The 14,353-nt window shown below is 42.3% G+C and overlaps 1 protein-coding gene across 2 annotated transcripts; it reads right to left on the bottom strand.

The window, feature by feature from the left end:
- Positions 1–1,353: 1,353 nt before the first annotated feature.
- On the bottom strand, positions 1,354–11,881 carry rai2 (retinoic acid induced 2). Of its 2 annotated transcripts, XM_079350817.1 has the most exons (3): positions 11,588–11,881; positions 5,399–5,642; positions 1,354–5,287 (listed from the first exon to the last, which is right to left on the bottom strand). In XM_079350817.1, the coding sequence occupies exons 2-3, from the start codon at positions 5,567–5,569 to the stop codon at positions 3,980–3,982; spliced, it is 1,479 nt and encodes a 492-aa protein (XP_079206943.1). In that variant the 5' UTR covers positions 5,570–5,642; positions 11,588–11,881; the 3' UTR covers positions 1,354–3,979. The 2 variants fall into 2 exon arrangements, with proteins under 2 accessions (XP_079206943.1, XP_079206942.1); XM_079350816.1 differs by having other exon boundaries at positions 1,354–5,642; positions 11,588–11,880.
- Positions 11,882–14,353: the final 2,472 nt, after the last annotated feature.

Below are 14,353 nucleotides of genomic sequence, written 5' to 3' on the forward strand. Positions count from 1 at the left end.
TTGTAGCAGACTGTTTATAATGTACGTAACAGAACTTTTTCTTGTTACTCCCGTCATTGATTTTAAAAAGACTCTGTGCCATATGATACTCAACACAGGATCCAAGTGCTGTTGATTTCCCTCTCATCCATCTTCTTTAAGTACTTGAAAAATATGTGTTGCAAAGCGTCACTTGTCCATTACGTCACATCAGATAAACAGTATGTGTTTATGATGTTGTGTATTTCCTTTACTTGTTTTTATAAACCTACCACACAAAAAAAAAATGTTCATGTGTTGTTTCTGATTTCATTTAAACTCCAGACTTAAGGATGTCTCTTTGGTTTTAGAATTGATGCAGACAGAGATCCTTACACCCACTATGAACTAACAAGACGAAGCAGGCGTTCATTCACAGCAGATTAAACTGACATTTAAAGTACCTGCATCCTCAGCTTCCCTCTTCTCATGAGGATGAAGAAGCTGAGAGTCCCTGTCCTGCACGATTCGATTTGTTTTTATAGTAAACGCTTTGTTGCCTCCATTTTCATCGACCCGAAACCAAATGTCCGAAGACTCTGATCAGACCTGCTCTTATCGATGTTTCATAGCTGACGCTGTCACCAGCTCTGCACACATCTGTGAACACCTGGCCAGGTCATGCATCACCAAATGTGAATAGATGTTCATGCAAATCAACGAGGAGAGTTTTAGGAGACTTGGAAAAAGTTTGAGATAAACTGGCGCAGCGAAGTGTTGATCCTGAAGCCTGATGTTCATCCACACTTGTTATTTATTGGAGGTATTTATGAACCTCTCTGCAGGCTGGATTCTCTGTTCACAGTGATTTTAGATTAAAAAATCTGCATCGTTCACAAACAAACCCAGGCGATAAAACATCAGCATCCTCGCTGCATGCTGCGCTGCAGAAATATAAACTCTGAACGCGGGTCACATCTGCCACCGGCATGCAGAGACATAGTTTATGATCATAGTGGGCTGTCTATAAACAAACGGGACGACGCGTACTGTTGATGGAGTGAGCTTGGCGAACAGACTCGTCTGTGCACTTCTCTTTGAATCACCTGTCTAATCTGACTGGTGGGTTTGTTGACACCTGTAGCTGTCCAGCCAGGTGTAAACAGGGATAGTGATGAACCTGCCTCAGGATTGTCTCTCACAGGTCATTCAGTGCATGCAGACAGCTTGTTTAAAACATGGCGTCTAGACGCTTTAGCCGCCTCACCTGCATTGGCCTACACACCTAAACCAGCTTACTGAGACATAAACAACCCTCCTGTCTTTTTACGTTGATCTCTGATCAAAACACACAAACATTTTCACAGTGAATATTAAAGAAGAGACTGAGACACGTTCAGACTTCAGTTTTTAGTTCCCTTCCATATAAAATAAAAAAAAACACATACTGTCCAGTAAACACACATCAAACTGCCAGCTGTTGTTTCCTCACTAAAAAGAAATGTTTTTGGAAGCATAAAAAGTGCTTCAGGAGTCGGACGGTTCAAAAGGGGAAAGACGGACCTCCCGGGGTATTTACAGATTGTATAAATAAAAGTTTCACAAAGAATAAATTAGTGTGAAATCCTGTACAAGCAACGAGCTCTCTGTGGATTCTGCAGACATGAGTTCAAGTTCATCAATGAAGGATCGTGTCGTGTCCTCCATCCCTCCGTTGATCTCCAACAGTCTGCATCCAGATGTTTGTACTTCTTGGCCTTTAATTCACAGATTTGAGCTCCATTCACAATCAGTGGGGGGGAAACAGTTCGAGTTAAAAATGCAGCAACACCCTGTTAACGCTTCAAACTAAACTATGACAAAGTGCACTCAACAGGATAAATAAATGGACACACAACACCAGTACTCTCACATTCACCACTCACTGCTCTAATCAGGGACAGAAACATCTCCACCATGATCAACAAAACAATAAAAGTGACACGAAACCACTTTGAACTCAAGATTTACAGAAACAGAATGTGGAGACTCAACACAGATTCACTTCACAAACACACCAACATGTTCTCCCTGATTGGAGCCAGGATACAGACGTTACTTCTTCCATCTTTTCTCTCCATCTTTACCTCCTCTTCACATAAATATAAATAAATAGTGAAACCATGGAGCTGTTGTTGTTCCAAAACCATTTGCAAATGTATAAAACATCAACCAAGGTAGATCTTGCAGACATTTGCAGATCTTTTTAAGTATTTGTTGATGTGAAAACAGTTTTGCAACAATAGCACCAGAGAAAACTTCCTCTTGGATTTAACTTATTTGTCAGTTTGGAGTAAGTCAGATATTTTTTATTTTGTTTTAATAGATACTCTGAATGTGAAGGCCAAAATCTAAAAAAATAAACTTGGAAAAAAAGACTGCTGCAACTCAGTCCCAACAGAAAAATGTGCCTGATTAAAATACACCCAATTAAAGAGCTTGTTGTTGTCGGTGATCGATACACATTGTAAATTATTTAAGGGTCTGACAACATTACAGAACTGATGCCTTCCAGGGACAGATCAGGGACAAATCCTTTTCTTTGAGCCAGAAAACTGCATTTATAACATTATCATAAACCCTACCAGGATGTTATTTGTTGTTTTAAATGTTAAAGGTCACACATTATCCTCCTTTTTAACAAAATCAAATAAGTCTCAGAGCTCCTCAAAACATGTCTGATGTTTCTTGTTGTGAATCCACTCTGATCCTGTATTTGATCATGTGTATAAACCCCTCTATCTCAGCCCTGATCAGAACAGGCTGTTTCTGTGTCTGTAGCTTTAAATATGTAAATGAGCTGTGTCTGACCACGCCCCCTCACTGGAAGGGCTTGGATTGATTGGGCTTTCTCGCTCCATGTCCTATTGTTTACAGTGAGAAGGCAGACTCAGAGGGCAGAACAAACACCTAGCTGTGGGAGTGTCACCCACCTGGGGGAGTGGCTACTGCCCTTTGTGATGTCATGAAGGGTAAATCTCTTTGAGCACATTTTCTAGAAAGTGGAGCAGGCGGAGAGGATAGTTTCTGTAATTTTGTCAGACACACAGAACAACAATCAAAGTGTCACATCGGCTAACATACTGTTGAAAGATCTGGCAACATTTCCCCCAGAAACATTGCAGCCTAATGAAGATGTGGCCTTAAATTATGTACGAATAGGACCCTGTTTTAAAAACACCAAATGACATGTTTAATTCAAACGTTAGCGGGATGCAGCTGTGTCTCACTTGCTAATTCCCCCATTTAAAAAAGCTCTTTTCTATAGATGCTTCCCTTATATTAAAGAAAGGCTTGCAGAAGTTTTGTGAAATGTGAATCCCTTTTTCGGCTGCTCTTATACTTCATAAGAAAGTATTTTGTTGTGACTTTTGTCGACTGTTTCCAACATTTAATGAAATTGTGGCTCTCACTGTGCCAAATCTGTCATGCTTAAACCCGACCGATCAGATGAAACGCTCCACTGAGCCAGTGATGACTTTGGGAATTTCCAACCATGGGACACGTTTTAACAGTCTCTGTCACGTCCTGCCAGCACAAACTGCTCTGATGTGAACAGTTAGAGACTCAAAGAGCCCTGACAGCATTTCTCGAAGGTCCTCAGTGCACTTCATTACAAATTACTTGTGGAAAAAAAACAACCTTGACTCCAGATATGGAGAAATTGAACCCATGTGTCTTTTTTTGTGATTTTTGAAGTCATTCACGGAGAGGCTATTAAGCTGCCATCGAAAAAAACATTTCAGGATGAATACAACACATTGGAGCAGTGTATCACAGGATAACAAAAAAACTCTTTCCGTTACAACTGTGTCACACTGTCAGACATTCATGAGCTCAGTTTCCTTCACATTTGTAGCCAGACTCTGAGCTTCGCTGGGACATGTACGTGTATGACTTTGATTACAGACTGTCTCCACATATGTGTTATGTTAAACGCCAGAGAGCGCTCCAACAATGAATCCCCCTCCGCCGGGCACTTTCACTTCCTGGGGAGCAGCGCTGCGAGTCTCTGCTTCTTTACGGGGAGGAAGTGGATCTCCTGTGAGCTGACCTTCTTCAGTTTGATGGCCCTGTTCTTTGGGACCTTTTTCAGCGAGTTGTTGGGGTCGTGCGGCTCGGCCTGAGATGCAGACGGCATGGCGTAGAGCTGCTGCAGAGACGCGCCCTGGCTGCCATCCCGTTTGATTGAGAAGTTCTTAGTGGAGACTCCTGAGAGGCCTTTAATCTTCCCGCAGAGGATTGCAGGGATGGCGTCCTTCACTGAGACGATGACTTTGGCTGTCTGCGAGGTGCTGAGTATCTCCAGGTTTCCTGCTCCGCTTATAGAAGCCTCCTGAGTACCAGACCCACCTGGACTGCTGTCGACCACCCATTTATGCTGCCGGCTGAACTGCAGTGACGCCAAACTGCCCAGAAGTTTGGAATCTAAACTCTGAGTGCATTGAACGCCCAAAGACAATGAGGTACCTCTTGTATCCTGAGTGGAATGGAAAGCCACCTCTTTGTCACACTTCTTCCTCAAACCAGGCACTGACAAATCCAAAACGCTGTCTTGCTGCGGACTGGGAGATTCCTGTTTTAGTTCAACAGGACATGTCCGGACAGAAAGGTCCAGAGCCTGCCCTTCATCGACAGGAAGCGAGGACGAGGAAACATTTTGCAGCTGGAAGGATGGCATGCATCTGCTCGAAGACAATGCAGGAGAGGTAGTGTCTTTAGGAGACGTCTGAGTGCTTTTACTCACAGTGCAAACTGGTTTTGGCATGTTCCCCTTTGTGTCCTCGGTCTGAGGGACTGGAATGGGGATAGGTAGAGGAACTGGCAGAGGCACAGGCAGAGGGATGATGACAGGATAGGGAACCAGAAGGGTGGCTGGAGGGACTAACGGGGCCAGAGGAGAGGAGTAGGGAGGTGTAAGGGGAGGAAGAGGGAAAAAAGGAGAGCCAGGGGACTGACAGGTGGATGAAGCACCTGCCTGAGAGGGGAAAAGATCCTGCAAGATGGCTGCAAACGCTGGATTCTGCAGGAGTGAGAGCAGGTTAGCCTCCTGTGTTTGTGCTGCGGCTTTCTGATCCACAGCCGGAGGTAAACCAAACGCCAAAGGGTTCTGACACAGGACATTGTTCTGCAGCTGAGGGCAGTTAGCAGTCTGAGGGATCACTGAAGGACTCATGTGCTGGAGGACCTGCTGATCCAACACCATCGGAAGAGAGACCGGGCTTTGGCCTGTGATCAGGTATGGTGCCGCCCCCATTTGTCCGAGCTGAGGCGCAGCAGCTCCGGCCATCTGCAGGTGAATGGGCAGCATCAGCGGGGTGTCTCCCAGACACACTGGGTGCAGCACAGTCGTGGCGACTTTAAGCGCCACATTTCCTGTTGCCTCATTGGAGGGACTCACCACTGACGGAGCAGGAGGATCCACCAGGCTGGAGAGTCCTTCTTTAGCGCTCGCACAGGAATCGGCAGCTTCTTCAGCTTTACTGAGGATCTCTCCTTCACCACGTCCTGCAACCTCAGTGCTGCATGTGTCAGTCTGAGACTGTGTCACAGGCTCATCACCACCCGCCATAGTTCAGTCCGAAGAGTCGATCCAAATGTTCGAGCGTTAGAGACAGTCCTTATCCATTATTCATCCAGGAGCCCTGAAAAACACAGAACAGATCCAGTTAAACGATAAAGATGCTTTTTATCTAAGAAATGCCACATGAAGGACACACACACTGTGTTGAGTCTAACTGTATGAATGTGCACTTTTATCTCCAGGGAGAAAGTTCAGCATGCCAAACATGCCGACTGAACAAGACTTCAGATATTTTTGTCCCATGCAGCTCGGATCCCGTGATCTGAATTTTGTCACATTAAACTCAGGAGTGGATTTTACAGTACAGAATACAGTGTATCATCATAACTAACTAGAGTTGTCTGTCTTTCCAAATCTAATATTTCAGGCATGTTTTGAACAGAAAAGGGATCATATTCTCAGTATGTAGGTTATACAGTTTAGTCCTAACCAACGAGCCCCAGAGCTACGACAACGTACACCACAGAACAACACTGGAACAAACTCATTTAGCACCCATCTATCACACAGGCAGTTAGGATGCTTTTATAAGCCTACAGTGTGCTTCGTTTCCTCCTCCCTACATGATACCTCCTCTCAACACATGTCCCGCCTGCTCTGGCTGTCAACCCTCATCCATCTGTAGTGATAAAACACCCGTGGGTGCCCAGAGACACAATGCGTCCAATGTCAACACGGTCAATTATTCATGCTGATGGGAGCAGCAGGGAGAATGGTCGTGGAAGGGGAAACCTTTGAACAACCTGAACGCTTAACTAAATTAGGTTAAACTTCCAAGCGTAACATTTTTAATGCACACATGCAGTTCAAGTTTTCTCGCAACAAGCGTAACACGTCTTTCCCCGCACTGCCTTCATGTGGTGTCTGGTTGCCTCAGTGTGCAGCGAGGAGGACCGCTGGCCTTATATTCTTCTGTAGCATGTATGACACATTGTAATGCAGCTCTGATGGATTACATGGAGGATTTTGAGGCCAGACAGTCAGTCGATAACATTGTCTCTGTTTCACACACAATGACAGGTCTGGGAACCTTGTGTAATCACCTTGGGAATTAAAAAACAAAACCACATACTTGTAAGAACCAAATATTAGCTATTGCATTTTTAGCTTAAGGCACCTTACTGAGCACTGGTCACTTTAATGATAATCACCCTAATTATGTCTGGTTTCATCCTACTGTACTGTTATGCTACATCTGTAAGGGATGACATGATCCCCCTATTCTGTTACATTATCGACCAGTTAATACATTTTTGGTTTTGACAAATATTTCATTAAAAGCTTTTTACAAATTCGTCTTTTCCTCTTTTTCTTGTCCCCATTTTTCACCTTTTCAAACAGCGCCCCCTGTGGTCTAAATGAAACATCTGTATTTCGGTCCACATATAACATGAATCAAGAAGCAGAGGAGGTTTGTGACCCTGTAGAAACCAGCTCTCTCTGAACGCTCCGTTTTGGTGTGTGTGTCTCTTTAAATGTAATGACCCCGCCCCCTGAGTTCTCCCAGTAAAGGGAATAAAAATTGCGGACCTGTGCTGAAGTTTTACTCTAGTCAGGAGTATAAAATATAAAATATTTTGTGGGTCGATAGACACTAAGGTTACCCAAATAAACGTTTTAAAACACTGTAAAAGTGGATTTTTAATAATATGTCCCCTTTAAAGTGAACTGATCAAACTTTTTTTTTAAGATGCATTCCTGTGATCAAAAAAAAAAAAGTCCTTTGCATTTCAAATAAAAATGCAAACATGAGGAGGATTATTCTGTAAACACTGCGATAAATGAATCCCAGAGCTGTTTTATGTTTGTTTATCAGTTCTGTATATGTCCATAAAATAAACCATAAATAAAACATTAAACTTGCTGGGGTTTTAACGGAGGAGATTCATCCTGCAGGCTGAAAATGTTGACATAAGAAACCAAAGTCCTGGGCATAAATCTGAGTAATACACAAATATTCTGCATACATGCAACAGCAGTTTTTCTTTAAAGTCTTCGTTCATCGCTTTTCTTTTTTTCCTCTTTTGACAAAAAAAAAACAACAACTAAACTAAATGTGGGTCAGTTTTGCCTAAATAGGAAATTTGCAAGTTCTCTGTTTTTGAGCCATTTGATGTTACAGTTCCACTTAAATTCCAGGAAGTCTGAGTCAAGCCATTTCCTGTTTGATAACCCGGTCATGAGGTTCGTGATAAAGCCTCACTGACCGACATGAATGAAGTCTTTCTTGGTTAAGACCCCCTGACTGTCTCTAATGCTTTGATCAGACTGTATATACTTCATTTAAATGACTCTTATAATCTAGTGGTCTGACTAAAACAACCGTCTTTCTTCGGCTCAATGAGAAGAAATATTAATAGTTTGGTTAAGAATTCATCTGAGATTCTTCAGATCAGGTGACTTCATGCTCAGCAGCGACACGCCGTCCTCCAGAAAACACAAACCTGCTTCACAGCTCACTGCTCCTCATCACATGAATCATGTGAGCACGTTGTCAAACGCTGCAGAAGGAAGTTTAACAAGCAGAGTGTGCAGGGAGCCAAAGTACACATCCATGTCCCATTATCTGAGTGTGTGACTGTGCTTTGTCTTTGTGTTATCACAGAGAGAGAAGGTCACAGGAAGATGTCACACGAGAGTCAATAAACTCTCTGATTCATGCTGATCAGCCAGATGTATGGCATTTGATTTTTAAATATTAATCAATGTGAGACACATTCTGTTAATGCTGCAGGGCAATGACAGTGGACTACATTTATTAAAGATATCATCACCCTTCATTCATTCTTTATGCAAAGATAATTTAATGTAAATACATACACACATTAAAGGTCCCATATTCTGCCCTTTTTGGGGTTCTTATATCTATTTTATGTTTCTGATAAAATTCGTTCACGTTCTGCCGCTCCATGCAGGCTCTCTCATCTGCCTTTATGTGTAACACTTGATCAGGGTCCACACGTCGACATGGTCTGATCTGATTGGTCGGCCGTTCCGCTCTGTTGTGATTGGTCAGTCGCTCAGCACGGATGTCACGTTTGCGCAGCGTGAGCTTGGTCTTGCTAGCTGATGGGATTGGATCAGTGACATCACACTGGCAAATTTCATTTGGGGGGGGTGGGGGGGAATAGGCCTTTAAGAGACAGAAACCTCGAGCAGAACCAGACTCCTGATGCTGTGTTGATAAAGTGGGACTCAGATGCAGGAAGAGGATTTATTGAGTAAAAGTCCTGAAAATAACACGAAACCTCTCTGTCATAAATCACGCCGAGGTAAACATGATCATCTTCCAAAATACTCGTCAATATCTCTCCAATGATTCAGTCTGTAGGGCAGATTGCTCCAAACAGAAACAGTGCGATGCAGTTGTCTTTTAGTATGAGTTAATGTGAGAAACATGCATCACAAACAAAAGTGCAATCTTGCCATTAAATTGAATGACTGTGTGTTGGGTTTTTTTTTTCTTTCTGATAAGACCAGCGAGTATCGTACGAGATGGCGTCATCTGTAAGAGGTTTGTGCTCACCGGCCAGAAAGAGCTAATCGTGTAAATAGGCAAGAAGAGACCAAACAGAGAGCCAAATGAAATCCCTCCCCTGTCCCTGTTACTGTAATGATTTCCACATTTCCTCCCAACCCGACGCCTCATTGGTGGAATGCACGCCTTACGAAGTCAGTAACAGGCTGAAAACAACAACGCCTTCATTTGAATCGCATTAAAAAGCATTACAAGAGCGACTCTCCCTCTCTGCTCCTGCTTCCAGGTCTGATTCAGAGTCCGGAGCAGCGGGAACAAAGCAGCAGAGGACAGATGGATCATCATGGCTGATGATCTAAAGGTCATCGCCCCTCAACTCTCCTCCACTCCAATAGCCAATTACATCTCATTAGTGAGACACACGGAGACTCGTCATTAACGTCACGTCTTTAAACCATCGCTGCACATTTTCTCTCTTTATTCTGACAATCCTCTAAATCCCACTGCAACAGTCAAGTGTGATGAATAATTGAACACTAGTCTAATTCATACAGTTTTAAAAGTCATTACGTGTAACGAGAAGTCACAGTCTTATCTTGTTTCCTCAGAAATCTCTTCTGAATGATCGGGTCAAGTATTACTCGCATAGAGGAGGTTGGACAAGACACGCTGAATAGAAATGTAATATTTCATAATTTTATTCAGGAGAAAATGACTTGGCTTCTTATTGTGTTCTCATTGAGTCATCTTTTTAAGTGAAATGTCAAGTATTTGCTAAGTCCAGCTTCTTAAATTAGAGTGTGAAATAAAAAAACAAACATATCAGAAATATGAATGTCTTCTTGTCTTGTTCCTTTAGACTCCTAAGTGGAGCATAGGGCAGCAATATAAATGTGATACAGCCTAAAAATCTGATACCTCGATTGAACGGTGAATAACCAAAGACCAAATCTTGAATTTGATCGTCTCAAATGAAGGTGTGGGTGTTGAATGGCTGCTACTGGCTACACTATTTTACAGTAACAAGGGAGATATGAGTTGAGGTTCTTTATCGAACAATAACAAACAACAGTGTTTTTAACAACTGAGAGATCATTCAAACCAGAGGTAGCATCATGTCTGCATATTACAAATATTGACCCATACGAATCCAAAGACTCCCCTGTGCTCTAAATGAAACATCTGTGTTTCTGAGCTTTGGTCCAAATATAACATGAATCAAGCAGCAGAGGAGGTGTGTGACCCTGCAGAAACCAGCTCTCTCTGAACGCTCTGTTTTGGTGTGTGTGTCTCTTTAAATGTGATGAGACCCCCCCTGAGACGTCACTCCTCTGTAGTGAGAATAAAAATGGTGGACCCGCTCTAGGCTGGAGGTGGAGGCCATGGGAGAAGATACCAGGGGAGGGGAGGGGATTTTCTTACCAAATTGTGATGTCACAAACTGAGAACATTTGAAGCAGAGCATTTTTCTCTGTGTGGTCAGACTTAACAGACCACAAACAAAAGGACTGGATGGATTTATTTCACATTTTGTGGGTCGATAAGACACTCAGGTTACACAAATAAATGTTTAAAAACACTGTAAAGGTTTTTCATAATATGTTCCCTTTAAGTTTCAAGGGTTGGTGCCAGAGTAGCCAATATTGACACAACCATGTGTAAGTGTTGAACATAAGAAAAACAATAACAATCCTATCTGCCAGTATATCCATGATCTGTTTCCTTATTTTGGTCTGTAAGGCTACAGAGCACTTTTATAAATCCCAGTTTAAACTCTTAAAAATGATCTTCTGCAGTTGTGTGCATGTTAATACAGTGGCTAAGGCGAAAATGTGTTGTTTTCTTATTCCAGTTCTGTCATTGTGCATGTGAGAGCCCACCAAAACGAGCAAATGCCCAAGCTAAGCTCAGACCACAGTAACCGGCCCTGTGTGACCCTGAGGGTTAAATTCCTCATTTCCTCAGCAGCGGGGACATTTTTATTCCCCCACACACAGCGGTACAGTCCTCTCGGACTGTTGGCCCGGTCCCTGATGTGTCTGGTCCCTCGACAAGCCGACGGTTCGCCATGAAAGCAGGGAGGCTGTGCGTCGCCGTGTCTGCGCGCACGTCTCCACACATCACACGGCGCGTGACGCTCCACCGACAGAAAGACAGGTAATAGAGGCCCAAAGCACAGATAGGGATCCTCTTGCTTATTATTTATACACTTCCTGTTTATCTGACGTTTATTAAAAAAAAAAAAAGAAGAAAAAAAAAAACCCCGAGCAGACAGTAAGGGACAGTAGCGAGCTGCGCAAATCGTCTCAGAAATCAGAAACAAATGGTTTCAGACGATTAAATCCAACATCATGCCACTTACTAAGCAATTATGTGTTAACCTAGCTGTTAATATAACAAAAAATATATAATTATAAACGTGCAAGCGACGTACACACAGCCGAGGCTCACCCTGCTTCATCTCCTTCCCTTTAATCTAATTCTCCCTTTAAATTCCAGTCTAGCCTCGAACACCAACATTTACTCACCTTTAAAGCAGACGAAGATACAAACAGCTCCCCTCACCAGCTGCTCCTCCCAGTTAGCAATGAAGGAGACCTGTTAATACTTTATAATAAATAGATAAAGCTTCTATTTATCTCCTCATTGCGGTCTGTCGGAGGGACTCCAGACTGAAGCTGCGCACGCAGCTCCGTCAGCGGGTCCTCCCTCCCCCTCCCCTCCGCAGCAGGGACACATGGACGTTACAGATGGATAAATACATTCATAATATTAACAACAATGTGTTTCAATGTGTTAAAGAATCCATAAAAGAAATAACAGCAACTCTTTAATCTCTGCGAATTGGAAAACAAATCCAGGAAATGCACCCAAAAAAACCCCGCTTTTGGAACAGAATGAAAATATAATTTAATCACGTCAATACCTTTCAACTTAATCAATTTAATTATCAGTGATTTGCGTTGTGAGAAACCTCCAAAAAGATCGGGCCTTTCTTTTCAATATTTGTTCTTTAAAAACCGGATGAAAAGAGCTAAAACAATATTTTATATAAAATATATCTGTGAGTTTGACTCCATCATTATCTCTGATAACAAGCAACAATAATTATCAATATCAATGATTTTAAACACAAAAAGTAAGTTTGTTGCATGCTTAGAGTAAAACCCACAATGCACACACAGTTTCCAACAATAAATTAATTATTAATTATTCAATGGAGAAATGTTTCTCTGGATATAATTTTCTCCCCAAAAGTAGTTCTATCTTAACCATAAGACTAAAGCAAAGAGTTGTTTGGAAAAGAAAAACATGTTAAGCATGATCTCAGATGAACATAAACAAGTTTAAAAATCTTTTATAAATCTCGCAAAAATCCTGTCGATTATCAAAAAAATCTGAGAGGAAATGATATGAATCGTGTGTGTTGGGAAGCCTTTATACTTTATATTTTCAAACGCTATCCTGGTGAGAGGCTGATGACAGAGGCTGAGGAAAATGGAGTTCGGCAGCTGCGAAGGAAAGTCTGGTCATGACAGGCCCAGCTGAGCAAGGATCCCTTGGGTCTCCGTATCAGTCCCAGGCAGCCTGGGGCTCTGCCTCGGGGCCCCGGGGCCTCTCATTGTTCCTCAGGGAGGCTGTTCAGTGCTCTATAATGAGCCTCACAATATCCCCTGGTGGCCTGGCGTGGTCTTTGGTGCGGCTCCCTCTTCAGTGTTCCTCCCCCAACGATGTCTGCAGTCAGCATCACTCACGCATGCAAATTCAGCTCTGACTGAATAGCACAATCAATACTCAGTCACCAATTATAGATCAATGAATAGAAGATAGTTTTTCACCTTTAATCTGAACAGATGTTGGATAAATGTGTCTCAAGTCATTGAAGACAAATATAGATGTTGCCTAAGTCCCTTTATTTGTTCTGCACACATACATGCACACAATGATTTATTGATTTGAGGGAAAAGGAAATCATTTTCATCATGCATTTGATTAAATGATGTTTTGGTTGAGTTTGTTAACTCTCCTGTGATGAGTTTTTATCTGGGTATAAAACAGACTGAACTTAATACTGATGCTTGTTTATGAGCTACAGAAGAAGACAATAGCATCAGCATGAAGATTGACTATTTCATGTCAGAACTTGTGATAAACTGCAGCTACAGAAACAGCCTTTTTAAACTGTTCTTTTTTTTTTTACATTATAAACTCTTTATGAGTTATCCATTTGATTGTAAATAGTAAGCAGGGTGGACTTCAATAAAAACACATTTAAATTCACCAGTCACACCATTGTCTTGTTTTTATCCTCTCCCCACGCAGACTCTTCTGACTACATCACCTCATGAGCACACCAGGAAGAATAGCTCTCACAGCTAATCAGGATCCGAACAAATAAACAAGAAAAAAACCCTTCCTTTGCTCAGTCACAACGAGAGGTCGCCACCAAACCATAACCATAATATGAGTTGCATTAAAGTGTTACCTCTGATCTCTTAGCTGATCATGTCCTGTACATGTTTATGTTGAGTTTTCTGACACGTATCTCATCACATCTTCTTCAGATGTTATTGCCGTATTTTGTGATGGTCTGGTTTGGTTTCTTTTCGGTTACAAAGAGGTGTAAATATTAATGTCAGACAGTTTTTAGCTTCATCACCAGAGAAAACAAATTCTCACAGGAGCTTTAAAGCAACGATATGGAACTTTTTCACCTTTAATTAGTGGTTTATCTAATTGTACAATGACTTTCAACAGGGAAAATGGCGTCCCTCCCATGTCAGCTGAACACCTTGGATCCCAGTTTGGTTCAGTCTGTAACCTTGGCAACGGGCCGCGAGCATCACACGAGCACTAAGAAGCCAGTTAGCCCATCTCACCACCATTTGATACAATGGCTGAGGCTAAGAGGAGGAGGACGGGGACAATGAAGCTAAGCAGAGAGACAGAGAGAGTGACCGAGCAAGAAGTTAAGCTAAAAGTAAATGTTGGATAGGCTTTTAAAAGTTGGCGAGAGCTTTGCAAATCAGTAGGCTACAAGCCCAGCAGCTAGCCTGCTATGTTACTTTTGGACATTTGCACAATGGTGACACAACCCAACATGTAGATATCATAATCCTAGTGTACATCCCTGCAGATAACATTCAAAACAGCACGCGAGGTAACATTAGATCAGTGGTGTCCAAACTTTTTTTCTTGCGGGCCAAAATTGTCGCTTTAGAATCGCTCACGGGCCACAGGTTGTTGTTTTTTTTTTTTATAAATATTGGAAGGAACTTTTTGTATTTTGACCT

This window comes from Symphodus melops (assembly GCF_947650265.1).
Source record: "Symphodus melops genome assembly, chromosome: 8".
Classification (NCBI taxonomy): domain Eukaryota; kingdom Metazoa; phylum Chordata; class Actinopteri; order Labriformes; family Labridae; genus Symphodus; species Symphodus melops.